At 44.5% G+C, this 13,492-nt stretch overlaps 1 protein-coding gene across 1 annotated transcript in view; it reads left to right on the forward strand.

Moving 5' to 3' along the window:
* Window positions 1-13,492, forward strand: part of CENPO (centromere protein O) — a 28,730-nt gene that overhangs the window by 4,903 nt on the left and 10,335 nt on the right. Inside the window, exon 3 of the mRNA XM_033176443.1 lies at window positions 2,522-2,691. Within this exon, the coding sequence (XP_033032334.1) occupies window positions 2,522-2,691 (170 nt within the window). The remainder of the gene's footprint in view (window positions 1-2,521; window positions 2,692-13,492) is intronic.

Consider the following 13,492-nt stretch of genomic DNA (forward strand, 5'->3'; position numbering starts at 1 on the left):
CTCTTTTAAGTAGTTTTCCTGGCAAGGAAAGGGGAGAAAAGGGAGATGGTAGCTGAAGGGGATTTGTGGGCAAGAACAGGCCTGGAAGTGTATGAAATGTGTGTGTCTGTGTGTGTGTGTGTATGAAATGTGTGTGTGAGTGTATGAGTGTGTGTATGAAATGTGTGTGTATGAGTGTGTGTGAGTGTATGAGTGTGTGTATGAAATGTGTGTGTATGAGTGTGTGTGTGAGTGTATGAGAGTGTGTGTGTGTGTATGAGTGTGTGTGAGTGTATAAATGTGTGTGTGTGTGTGTGAGTGTATGAAATGTGTGTATGAGTGTGTGAGTGTATGAAATGTGTGTGTATGAGTGTGTGTGTGAGTGTATGAAATGTGTGTGTGAGTGTGTGAGTGTATGAGTGTGTGTATGAAATGTGTGTGTATGAGTGTGTGTGTGAGTGTATGAAATGTGTATGAGTGTGTGTATGAGTGTGTGAGTGTATGAAATGTGTGTGTATGAGTGTGTGTGTGAGTGTATGAAATGTGTGTGAGTGTATGTGTGTATGAAATGTGTGTGTATGAGTGTGTGTGAGTGTATGAAATGTGTATGAGTGTGTGTGTGAGTGTATGAAATGTGTGTGTGAGTGTGTGAGTGTATGAGTGTGTGTATGAAATGTGTGTGTATGAGTGTGTGTGTGAGTGTATGAAATGTGTATGAGTGTGTGTATGAGTGTGTGAGTGTATGAAATGTGTGTGTATGAGTGTGTGTGTGAGTGTATGAAATGTGTGTGAGTGTATGAGTGTGTGTATGAAATGTGTGTGTGAGTGTATGAGTGTGTGTATGAAATGTGTGTGTATGAGTGTGTGTGAGTGTATGAAATGTGTATGAGTGTGTGTATGTTTGAAGACAGTTGAGACTTGAGCGTGTGTGGAAGGGAAATGAACACAGCAGAGGAAAGGGTCACCGATCATCTCGAGTTTCTGAGAAAGCAAGAGGGGATGGGCCTCAATGAGTAAAATAGGATAATTTTGCATATAGTGTGTGTCTGTTTCTATTTGATCTCACACAATTTTTTTTTTTTTTTTTTTTTTGAGATGGAGTCTGTCGCCCAGACTGGAGTGCAGGTTCATGATCTTGGCTCACTGCAAGCTCTGCCTCCTGGGTTCATGCCGTTCTCCTGCCTCAGCCTCCCAAGTAGCTGGGACCACAGGTGCCCGCCACCATGCCCAGCTAATTTTTTGTGTTTTTAGTAGAGATGGGATTTCACCATGTTAGCCAGGATGGTCTCAATGTCCTGACCTTGTGATTCACCCGCCTCGGCCTCCCAAAGTGCTGGGATTACAGGCGTGAGCCACCGCACCTGGCCCAATTTCACATAATTTTAAAAATGTTTTTATTAGCCATAAACACTGTAAGAGGTTTCTGGTCTTAATTTGATAGGTGAATAAGTTTTTGGATTCCATCCCAAGGCAAGGAAAGAACATTAAAATTTCCATATATGTTTATCCATGTGAACCCTACAAAACAGATGCTGGGTGTACTTAAGAAGCTCAATTAAGGCCGGGCGCGGTGGCTCAAGCCTGTAATCCCAGCACTTTGGGAGGCCGAGACGGGCGGATCACCAGGTCAGGAGTTCGAGACCATCCTGGCTAACACGGTGAAACCCCGTCTCTACTAAAAAAAAAAATACAAAAAGCTAGCCGGGCGAGGTGGCGGGCGCCTGTAGTCCCAGCTATTCGGGAGGCTGAGGCAGGAGTATGGCGTAAACCCGGGAGGCGGAGCTTGCAGTGAACTGAGATCCGGCCACTGCACTCCAGCCCAGGCGACAGAGCGAGACTCCGTCTCAAAAAAAAAAAAGAAGCTCGATTAAATAAAGTCTGGGACTTTTTTTTTTTTTTGAGAGAGTCTATCTCTGTCCCCCAGGCTGGAGTGCAATGGTGTGATCTCAGCTCACTGCAACCTCTGCCTCCCAGCTTCAAACAATTCTCCTGCTTTAGCCTCCCTACTACCTGGGATTACAGGCATGCGCCACCACGCCCAGCTAATTTTTTGTATTTTTATTAGAGGGTTTCGCCATGTTGGCCAGACTGGTCTCGAACTCCTGACCTCAGGTGATCCACCTGCCTCGGCCCCCAAGAGTGCTGAGATTACAAGTGTGAGCCACTGCCCTCAACTGTGAGAGGGCTTCTCTCAGCCCGTGGTAAAGTTAGAGAATAATCCTTTACACACTAGAGATGTGGATTTGTGGTAAACTGCAGACCTAGGTAAGACACTGCTGCCTAATCAGCGTGTGATGGTTCATGTCCTTTCTCGGGCTCTCTTTGAAGAGGATCCTGTTTTACATCACTCTTCAACCTAGGAGGTTGATGGTCTTTGATTTCGATTGTTAGCTCTCCTGGTTTTATAAATTGGCAGATATCTAACAATTCAGCTGGCCACAAAGTTGTGGTGAAAAAGAGTCACCTGTTCTTCCCTGAGATACTTTCTGTTGCCACAGTGAGAAATCCTTGGCTTGTAAAATTCTCCTTTTACTCTCCTTAGGTGTTTTAGCTCACTTAGAAAGGCTAGAGACCCAAGTGAGCCGATCCCGTAAACAGTCTGAAGAGCTGCAGAGCGTGCAGGCCCAGGAAGGTGCTCTTGGAACCAAGATTCATAAACTAAGGCATCTGCGAGATGAGCTGAGGGCTGCGGTACGGCACCGGCAAGGCAGCGTGAGTAGAAGGGTGGTGTCATCTCTTCCTTTAGAGTATAATGAACAAATGTGATTTGGGAATTGGTGAATTGGCAAGTTTTAATAATGTGTTTTACTTGTGATCTTACTGGATTGATTGTAGTCCTTGATCCCTCAAATGATCAAACTTGAGGAGTTTGGCCAGGCGCGGTGGCTCATGCCTGTAATCCCACACTTTGAAAGGCCGAGGCAGGCCTATCACCTGTGGTTAGGCGTTTTGAGACCAGCCTGGCCAACATGGCGAAAACCTGTCTCTACTAGAAATACAAAAATTAGCCAGGCGTGGTGGCACGTGCCTGTAATCCCAGCTACTCAGGAGACTGAGGCACGAGCATTGCACCTGGGAGGCGGAAGTTCCAGTGAGCTGAGATCGAGCCACTGCACTCCAGCCTGGGAAACAGAGCGAGACTCCGTCTCAAAAAAAAAAAAAAAAAAAAAAAAAAAATCCTGTAACGTTACAATGAATATCACCTAACATTGGTCAGGCACTACTGGTAAGCCAGGCAAGTTCTTCCAGCCAGGTTCTTAACCTGCTCTAATAAACACCTAAGTTTGTTACCTCAATCATAAACATATTAGGTATATACCTGGTAGAATTACTGGGTCATACGATATGCATATTAGGTTTAGTAAATACTGCCAGTTTTTGAAAGTGATTGTACTAGTTTTACATTCCCAGCAATAGTTGTATAAGTTTTCCATTGTTTTCCTTTTTTACCAGTACTTGTAGTGGCCTGCCTTGAGTTGTTGATACTTTTGTCATTAGTGACATCTGTCACCCAGACTGAACCTCCTTGGGAGCTTGACCCTCCTTTTTTTCAGTTTCCTCTCTAGCCTAGGTTCAGTCAGCAAGACCTATCAGATTTTTCTTTTATATTGTCTTTGTCCTTCCTCCATTGCCACAGCTCAAATATTAGCCATATATGGAGTAAGTATCAGGTGATTTGGAGACCAGGATTATGACAGTAGTCTGCCAGTTGGTGCATCTTCTCGTATTTCTGCTTTTCCAATAAATCCTGCACAGCCAAGAAAATGCTTCATGAAACACCGCACCATTGCTCTGCTCAAAAGCCATCAACAACCCTTAATTGCCCATGGGATATCAGCCTTCCTCCCCCTCTTCCTTTTCCACCTATATCTCTCTTCCTTCCTCCCTTCTTCCTTTTTTTTTTAAATTGTAATATATATAAAGTGCACAAATCTGATGGACTTAGTTACAAAGTTAGCACAACCAGGTAACTGCAACAGTGATTCAAGTATAGAGCATTACCAGTACCCCAGAAGCCTCCAGTTTGCCTCTTCTAGTCATATCTCTTAAGGTACCCACTATTCTGATTTCTGTCACCATACATAGGTTTTACCTGATTTTGAACTTTATATAAATGTTAAAAAGCACTGGGCCGGGCGCGGTGGCTCAAGCCTGTAATCCCAGCACTTTGGGAGGCCGAGACGGGCGGATCACGAGGTCAGGAGATCGAGACCATCCTGGCTAACACGGTGAAACCCCGTCTCTACTAAAAATACAAAAACTAGCCGGGCGAGGTGGCGGGCGCCTGTAGTCCCAGCTACTCAGGAGGCTGAGGCAGGAGAATGGCGTAAACCTGGGAGACGGAGCTTGCAGTGAGCTGAGATCCGGCCACTGCACTCCAGTCCAGGCGACAGAGCGAGACTCCGCCTCAAAAAAAAAAAAAAAAAAAGCACTAACTCTTATGTCTGGCTTCTTTTGCTGAATGTTATGACTGTGAGACTCACCTACACTTTGCTTATAGTGGTCATTTTTTTTATTGCTATATAGCAATTCTATTTTATGAGTGTACTACCACTTATTTACCCATTCTACTGTGATGACATTTGGGTTATTGGGGTTATTTCACTTTGGGATCATTATGAATGTTGCCACTATTAACATTTTGTGTGTTTCTGTCCTTTGGTATAAAAATATACACTTATATATTGGGTGTATGCCTAGTAGAATTGTTGGTTAGTAGGATATGCATATTAGGTTTAGAAAATTCTGGCAGTTTTTGAAAGTGATTATACCACTTTTACATTCCCAGCAATAAGTGTTCAAGATTTCCATTGTTTTGCATTTTTACCAATACTTGCTATTGTCAGTTTTAAAAATTTGCCATTCTGGTGGGAGTGTAATAATATCTCATTTTGGATTGAATTTGCATTTGCTTCATAACCAGTGATGGGGAATCCCTGTACTGAACATTTGAAAATCTTCTGTTGCGAAGTGTGTGTTTTTCAAGGCTTTTGTGAACTTTTTATTAGGTTGTCCATCTATTAAATTGGAGAAATCTTTACATATTTTGAATGAGTTCTTTGTTGGGTATCTGTATTAGAGTCTTCTTAGACTGTGGCTTGTCTTTTCACTCTCTAATGGTGTCTTGTGATGAAAATCTTTGTTTTAATGAAGTTTGATTTAGGAATTAAACTTTATTCTTAGTGCCCTTGTTTCTTGTTTAATAAATCTTTGTCTAACTTAAGATCATGCTGATCTTTTCCTGGTATTTTCTATTGTATTTTATTTTTTGTTTTTGAGACAGAGTCTCACTTTGTTGCCCAGGCTGGAGTGCAGTGGCACGATCCGGCACCCTCCGCCTCCTGGGTTCAGACGATTCTTCTGCCCCAGCTTCCCGAGTAGCTGGGATTACGGGCATGTGCCCGGTTAATTTTTGTATTTTTAGTAGAGATGGGGTTTCACCATGTTGGCCAGGCTGATCTAGAACTCCTGACCTCAGGTGATCCACCCGCCTCAGCCTCCCAAAGTGCTGGGATTACAGGCGTGAGCGCCTGTGCCCCGCCAGGAAATAAAAGAGCCACCCGGCTCTTTTATTTCTAGTTTGCTAAGAGTTTTTTTTTTTTTTTTTTTTTTTGAGACAGTCTCGCGCTGTCGCCCAGGCTGGAGTGCAGTGGCTGGATCTCGGCTCACTGCAAGCTCCGCCTCCCGGGTTCACGCCATTCTCCTGCCTCAGTCTCCCGAGTAGCTGGGACTACAGGCGCCCGCCACCTCGCCCGGCTAGTTTTTTTGTATTTTTTAGTAGAGACGGGGTTTCACCATATTAGCCAGGATGGCCTCGATCTTCTGACCTTGTGATCCACCCGTCTCGGCCTCCCAAAGTGCTGGGATTACAGGCTTGAGCCACCGCGCCCGGCTGCTAAGAGTTTTAATCAAGATATTATGCTATTTAATTTTATCAAACATTTTTACTGCCTATATTAAGGGAATCATGTTTTCTCCCTTATTAATTTGTCATATGTATTGATTGCTGTTTAAATGATAAATTGCCCTCACATTCTCATAGTAAACCTAATTTGGTTTGATGTATTATCTTTTTAATATAATGCTAAAGGCCGGGCGCGGTGGCTCAAGCCTGTAATCCCAGCACTTTGGGAGGCCAAGACGGGCGGATCACGAGGTCAGGAGATCGAGACCATCCTGGCTAACACGGTGAAACCCCGTCTCTACTAAAAATACAAAAACTAGCCGGGCGAGGTGGTGGGCGCCTGTAGTCCCAGCTACTCGGGAGGCTGAGGCAGGAGAATGGCGTAAACCTGGGAGACGGAGCTTGCAGTGAGCTGAGTTCTGGCCACTGCACTCCAGTCCAGGCGACAGAGCGAGACTCCGCCCCCCCAAAAAAAAAAAAAAAAAATATATATATATATAAAATGCTAAATCTGACTTGCTGATATTAGTTATTAGAACTTTTGCATCTAAATTCATGAGAGAGATTGCCGTATGATTTTTTTGTAATAACTTTGTCAGGTTTTGGCATCAAGTTTTATGTTGCTCTTAGAGACATTTTCTTTTTTTTTTTTTTCTATTCTTTGAAAGACTTTATATACTATTGGTGTTATTTTTCTTACATTTTGTTAAGGAATTCCCCGGTGAAGCTCTTTGGGCCTTCTCTGTGGGAACGTTTTAATTTCTGATCCAATTTCTTTGATCAGCATAAGCTGTTCAGATTTCCTGTTTCTTCGTGGGTCACTTTTGGTATGTTGCATTTTGCAGTTTGTTCATTTTATGTAAACTCACATTTAAAGTTTGAAATTTTTTTTTTTTCTTTGAGACAGAGTCTCGCTATGTCGCCCAGGCTGGAGTGCAGTGGCGTGATCTCAGCTCACTGCAAGCTCCGCCTCCTGGGTTCACGCCATTCTCCTGCCTCAGCCTCCCCTGGGGCTACAGGTGCCCGCCACCACACCCAGCTAATTTTTTTGTATTTTTAGTAGAGACGGGGTTTCACTGTGGTCTCGATGTCCTGACCTCATGATTCACCCGCCTCGGCCTCCCAAAGTGCTGGGATTCCAGGCATGAGCCACCATGCCCGGCCTAAAGTTTGAAATTTTTTTAGAACAGCCTACTGTCTTGTGACTAGGATGGATCAGTGATGCTGTCTCATTTTTTATTCGGATATTGGTCATTTGTGCTTGCTCTCACTCCGTTTCTGTCTCCTTGAGCAGTCTTGGTATGTTTCATCACTTTTGTGCCTTTTTTCAGAGAACCAACTTTTTGGCTTTGCTGATTTTCTCTCTTGTTCATTTGTTTTGTATTTTCATTGATTTCTGCTCATTATTATTTTCTTCCATTACTCTCTGAATTTTAGTTGTTCCTTTAGCTTCTTGAGATGAATACTTATTGATATCTTTTAGACTTCTTTTCTCTTTAAATACATTTAAGGTTAAAAAATTTCCCTCTAACGGCCGGGCGCGGTGGCTCAAGCCTGTAATCCCAGCACTTTGGGAGGCCGAGACGGGCGGATCACAAGGTCAGGAGATCGAGACCATCCTGGCTAATACGGTGAAACCCCGTCTCTACTAAAGAATACAAAAAACTAGCCGGGCGACGAGGCGGGCGCCTGTAGTCCCAGCTACTTGGGAGGCGGAGGCAGGAGAATGGCGTGAACCTGGGAGGCGGAGCTTGCAGTGAGCTGAGATCCGGCCACCGCACTCCAGCCTGGGCAACAGAGCCAGACTCCGTCTCAAAAAAAAAAAAAAAAATTCCCTCTAACCACAGGTTTAAATGTGTCCCACAAGTTTTCTTTTTCTTTTTCTTGTTTGTATTTTTTTTTTGTTTTTGTATTTTTTCTTTATACCCCACAAGTTTTGATATGTTATATTTTCATTATCATTTCAATTCAAATATTGTTAATTTCCATTGTGTTATCTTCTTTGGCCCATGGGTTTGTTTTATAAGTGTACTAATTAATTTCCAAAAATGTTGATATTCAGTTTTTTTTTTTAAGTTACTAATTTATAGCTTAATTCCATATGGTCAAAGAATATGACTCAGCATGTGGTCGGTTTTTATAAATATTCCATGTGCATTAAATGTGGATTTTGCATTTGTTGGCTCTTATATTCTATATATATCAAATAGGCCTAGTGTGTTCATCATGTTGTTTAAATATCTTATATCCTTAGCTGGGTGTGGTGGCACATGCCTGTAATCCCAGCTATGTGGGAGGCTGAGGCAGGAGAATCACTTGAACCTGGGAGGCAGAGGTTGCAGTGAGCCAAGATCCTGTCACTCCACTCCAGCCTGGGCAACAGAGCGAAACTCTGTCTCAAAAAAAAAATCTTACATCCTTAGTGATTTCCTTGACTACTTGCTTGTTTTGTTACTGAAATAGATTTGTTAAAATCTCCCACTGTGATTGTAGATGAATTTTCCCCTTTTATTCTATGTTTCTTTATATATTGTGTGGAAACAAATTTAGGATTACTGTATCTCTGATTTAGTTGACTTTTTATTATTATGAAATATCCTTTTAAATTTTTTTTTTTTTTTTGAGATGGAGTCTCACTCTGTCACCCAGGCTGGGGTGCAGTAGCACAATCTCAGCTCACTGCAAGCTCCGCCTCTCGGGTTCACACCATTCTCCTGCCTCAGCCTCCCGAGTAGCTGGGACTACAGGCGCCCGCCACCACGCCTGGCTAATTTTTTGTATTTTTAGTAGAGATGGGGTTTCACCATGTTAGCCAGGGTGGTCTCGATCTCCTGACCTCGTGATCCGCCCGTCTCGGCCTCCCAAAGTGTTGGGATTACAGGCGTGAGCCACCGCGCCTGGCCCCTTTGAATTTTTGATTAAACTTCTTGCCTTAAAATCGGCTTTGACATTGGCCAGGTGCGGTGGCTTATGCCTGTAATCCCAGCCCTTTGTGAGACTGGGGTGAGAGCATCACTTGAGCCCAGGAGTTTGAGATCAGCCTGGGCAACATAGTGAGAGCCCCCCATCTTTAAAACAAAATTAAAAATTAAAAGAAAATCTACTTTGATGAATCCTAGTACAGCAGTAACTTTTTTGGTGAACATTTGCAGGGTAAAGTTTATTTATTTATTTTTTTGAGACGGAGTCTCGCTGTGTCGCCAGGCTGGAGTGCAGTGGCGTGGTCTCAGCTCACTGCAAACTCTGCCTCCTGGGTTCACGCCATTCTCCTGTCTCAGCCTCTGGAGTAGCTGGGACTACAGGTGCATGCTACCACGCACCCAGCTAATTTTTTTTTTTTTTTTTGTATTTTTAGTAGAGACGGGGTTTCACCCTGTTAGCCAGGATGGTCTTGATCTTCTGACCTCATGATCCGCCCACCTCAGCCTCCCAAAGTGCTGGGATTACAGGCGTGAGCCACCACGCCCGGCCTGTTTTTTTGAGACAAAGTTTTGCTGTTGCCGCCCGGGCTGGAGTGCAGTGGTGCTATCTCTGCTCACTGGAACCTCTGCCTCCCGGGTTCAAGCGATTCTCGTGCCTCAGCCTCCCAAGTAGCTGGGATTACAGGCACATGCCACCACGCTCGGCTAATTTATATATATATATATAAATTTTTTTTTTTTTTTTTTTCTGAGATGGAGTCTCGCTCTGTCGCCCGGGCTGGAGTGCAGTGGCCAGATCTCAGCTCACTGCAAGCTCCGCCTTCCGGGTTCCCGCCATTCTCCTGCCTCAGCCTCTGGAGTAGCTGGACTACAGGTGCATGCTACCACGCACCCAGCTAATTTTTTTTTTTTTTTTTTTGTATTTTTAGTAGAGACGGGGTTTCACCCTGTTAGCCAGGATGGTCTTGATCTTCTGACCTCATGATCCGCCCACCTCAGCCTCCCAAAGTGCTGGGATTACAGGCGTGAGCCACCACGCCCGGCCTGTTTTTTTGAGACAAAGTTTTGCTGTTGCCGCCCGGGCTGGAGTGCAGTGGTGCTATCTCTGCTCACTGGAACCTCTGCCTCCCGGGTTCAAGCGATTCTCGTGCCTCAGCCTCCCAAGTAGCTGGGATTACAGGCACATGCCACCACGCTCGGCTAATTTATATATATATATATAAATTTTTTTTTTTTTTTTTTTCTGAGATGGAGTCTCGCTCTGTCGCCCGGGCTGGAGTGCAGTGGCCAGATCTCAGCTCACTGCAAGCTCCGCCTTCCGGGTTCCCGCCATTCTCCTGCCTCAGCCTCTGGAGTAGCTGGACTACAGGTGCATGCTACCACGCACCCAGCTAATTTTTTTTTTTTTTTTTTTGTATTTTTAGTAGAGACGGGGTTTCACCCTGTTAGCCAGGATGGTCTTGATCTTCTGACCTCATGATCCGCCCACCTCAGCCTCCCAAAGTGCTGGGATTACAGGCGTGAGCCACCACGCCCGGCCTGTTTTTTTGAGACAAAGTTTTGCTGTTGCCGCCCGGGCTGGAGGCAGTGGTGCTATCTCTGCTCACTGGAACCTCTGCCTCCCGGGTTCAAGCGATTCTCGTGCCTCAGCCTCCCAAGTAGCTGGGATTACAGGCACATGCCACCACGCTCGGCTAATTTATATATATATATATAATTTTTTTTTTTTTTTTTTTCTGAGATGGAGTCTCGCTCTGTCGCCCGGGCTGGAGTGCAGTGGCCAGATCTCAGCTCACTGCAAGCTCCGCCTTCCGGGTTCCCGCCATTCTCCTGCCTCAGCCTCTGGAGTAGCTGGGACTACAGGTGCCCGCCACCTCGCCCGGCTAATTTTTTGTATTTTTTTTAGTAGAGACGGGGTTTCACCGTGTTAGCCAGGATGGTCTCGATCTCCTGACCTCGTGATCCGCCCGTCTCGGCCTCCAAAGTGCTGGGATTACAGGCTTGAGTCACCGCGCCCGGCCTAGTTTTTATATTTTTAGTAGAGATGGGGTTTCACCACGGTGGCCGGGCTGGTCTCAAACGCCTGACCTCAGGTGATCTGCCTGCCTCGGCCTCCCAAAGTTCTGGGATTACAGGCATGAGCCACTGTGCCTGGCCTGCAGGGTAAGTTTTTTCTATCTTTCTGCTTCCAATCTTTAAATGACCTTACATTTAAGGTATTCTTCTTGTGAGTAGCATATAGTTAGGTATTTTTAATCCAACTTGACAATTGTCTATTTATTATTATTATTATTATTATTATTTTTCGAGACAGAGTCTTGCTCTGTCACCCAGGCTGGAGTGCAGTGGTGAGATCTCAGCTCACTGCAATTTCTGCCTCCTGGCTTCAAGCAATTCTCATGCCTCAGCCTCCCAAGTAGGTGAGACTACAGGCGTGCACCACCATGCCTGGCTAATGTTTGTATTTTGAGTAGAGACGGGTGTTTCACCATGTTGGCCAGGCTGGTCTTGAACTCCTGGCCTCAAGTGATCTGCTGGTCCCAGCCTGCTAAAGTGCTGGGATTATAGGTGTGAGCCACTATGCCTGGCCAATGTTTGTGTTTTAATTGGAGTATTTAGTCCATGACCTTTTTTTTTTTTTTTTTTTTTATGACAGAGTCTCACTCTGTCACCCAGGCTAGAGTGCAGTGGCACTATCTTGGCTCACTGCAACCTCTGCCTCCTAGTTGAAGCAATTCTCCTGCCTCAGCTTCCTGAGTAGCTGGGATTTCAGGGGCCCGCCACCACACAGAGCTAATTTTTTGTATTTTTAGTAGAGACGGGGTTTCACCATGTTGGCCAGTCTGGTCTCGAACTCCTGACTTCATGGTCCGCCCGCCTTGGCCTCCCAAAGTGCTGGAATTACAGGCGTGAGCCACCGCACCCAGCAAGTCCATTAACTTTTAATGTGATTACTGATCTGTTTGGATCTCAGTCTACCATAGTATTTCATTGTCTTTGTCACATATAGTCAACATTCCTTTAGCGTTAGACACATATTTACCCTTTTCATTGCTCTTCATTTCCTACATTTCTACATTTCCATCTGTGATTATTTTCTTTCAGTTAAGTAGCTCCTTTTGGTACTTCTTTTGGTATTGCTGGCAGTAAAATCTCTATATTTGTTTGTCGGAAAACATCTTTATTTCACTATGTTTTCTATTTTCTAAGAATATATTTGGTGAGTATATAGTTAGATATTAGAATTTATTTTCTTTCTTTTTTTTTTTTTTTTTTTTTTTGAGACGGAGTCTTGCTCTGTCACCCAGGCTGGAGTGTAGTGGCTGGATCCTGGCTCACTGCAAGCTCCGCCTCCCAGGTTTACACCATTCTCCTGCCTCAGCCTCCCGAGTAGCTGGGACTACAGGCGCCCGCCACCTCACCTGGCTAGTTTTTTGTATTTTTCAGTAGAGACGGGGTTTCACCATGTTAGCCAGGATGGTCTTTTTTTTTTTGAGGCGGAGTCTCGCTCTGTCGCCCGGACTGGAGTGCAGTGGCCGGATCTCAGCTCACTGCAAGCTCCGTCTCCCAGGTTTACGCCATTCTTCTGCCTCAGCCCCCCAAGTAGCTGGGACTACAGGCGCCCGCCACCTCGCCCGGCTAGTTTTTGTATTTTTAGTAGAGACGGGGTTTCACCGTGTTAGCCAGGATGGTCTCGATCTCCTGACCTTGTGATCCGCCCGTCTTGGCCTCCCAAAGTGCTGGGATTACAGGCTTGAGCCACCGCGCCCGGCCAGCCAGGATGGTCTGTCCTGACCTTGTGATCCGCCCGTCTCGGCCTCCCAAAGTGCTGGGATTACAGGCTTGAGCCACCACGCCCGGCCAGAATTTATTTTCTTTCAAACTGTATATCATTCTGTTGTCTTCTGGGGCCATAGAATCTGTCAGGTGTGAGGTGTTGGCCTTATTAGTCAGGTGTTAGTCTTATGTTTGTGAATATAATATGTCTTTTTCCTTGGACTGAAGGCTTTGTCTTTGGTTTTTAACAATTTTATATCAATGTGGCTAAGCATGATTTTTTTTTAATCCTGCTTGGTGCTTGTAAAGCTTCTTTAATTACGTGATTTTTTCATCTGTTTTACAACATTGGCCAATATCTCTTTAAATAGTGCATCTTCTCATTTTTTCTCTATTTCTGGGGCTCCCACGTATGGTTTTGTTTGTTTCCTGTGACCTATGTCTTACTAATTTTCTAATCTTACTTTTTTCTCTGTACTTTAATCTGGATATGAAAATATGCCTATTTTCCACTCCACGTAAGATCTTATTTGTCTAGTTGGCTTTAAAATCTATTAAAATTCTAATTTGAGTTACGTATTTTTTTTTGGTTCTAAGATTTCCATCTGGTTCTTTATAGATTCCAGCTCTTTGGTCTGAGTTTCCATCTTTTAGCCTGTTTTAGTGGCCATGCTCCATCATTCAGATAGCTGAATCCCCCGGCATCCGTTCTGTGGTCTTCTTTTTCCTCTCGGCTTTCAGTCTTCTGTTTCTCTTTCCTGGTATGCCTGTAGTTTTTTTTTTTTGTTTTTTTTTGTTTTTTTTTTAATTCAATGATGAGTATTGTGTATGAAAAAATATATGGAGGCCAGGTGCAGTGGCTCACACCTGTAATCCCAGCACTTGTGGGAGGCCAAGGTGGATGGATCAC

The sequence above is a fragment of the Trachypithecus francoisi genome, unplaced genomic scaffold (genome assembly GCF_009764315.1).
Source record: "Trachypithecus francoisi isolate TF-2019V2 unplaced genomic scaffold, Tfra_2.0 Lachesis_group17, whole genome shotgun sequence".
NCBI lineage: Eukaryota > Metazoa > Chordata > Mammalia > Primates > Cercopithecidae > Trachypithecus > Trachypithecus francoisi.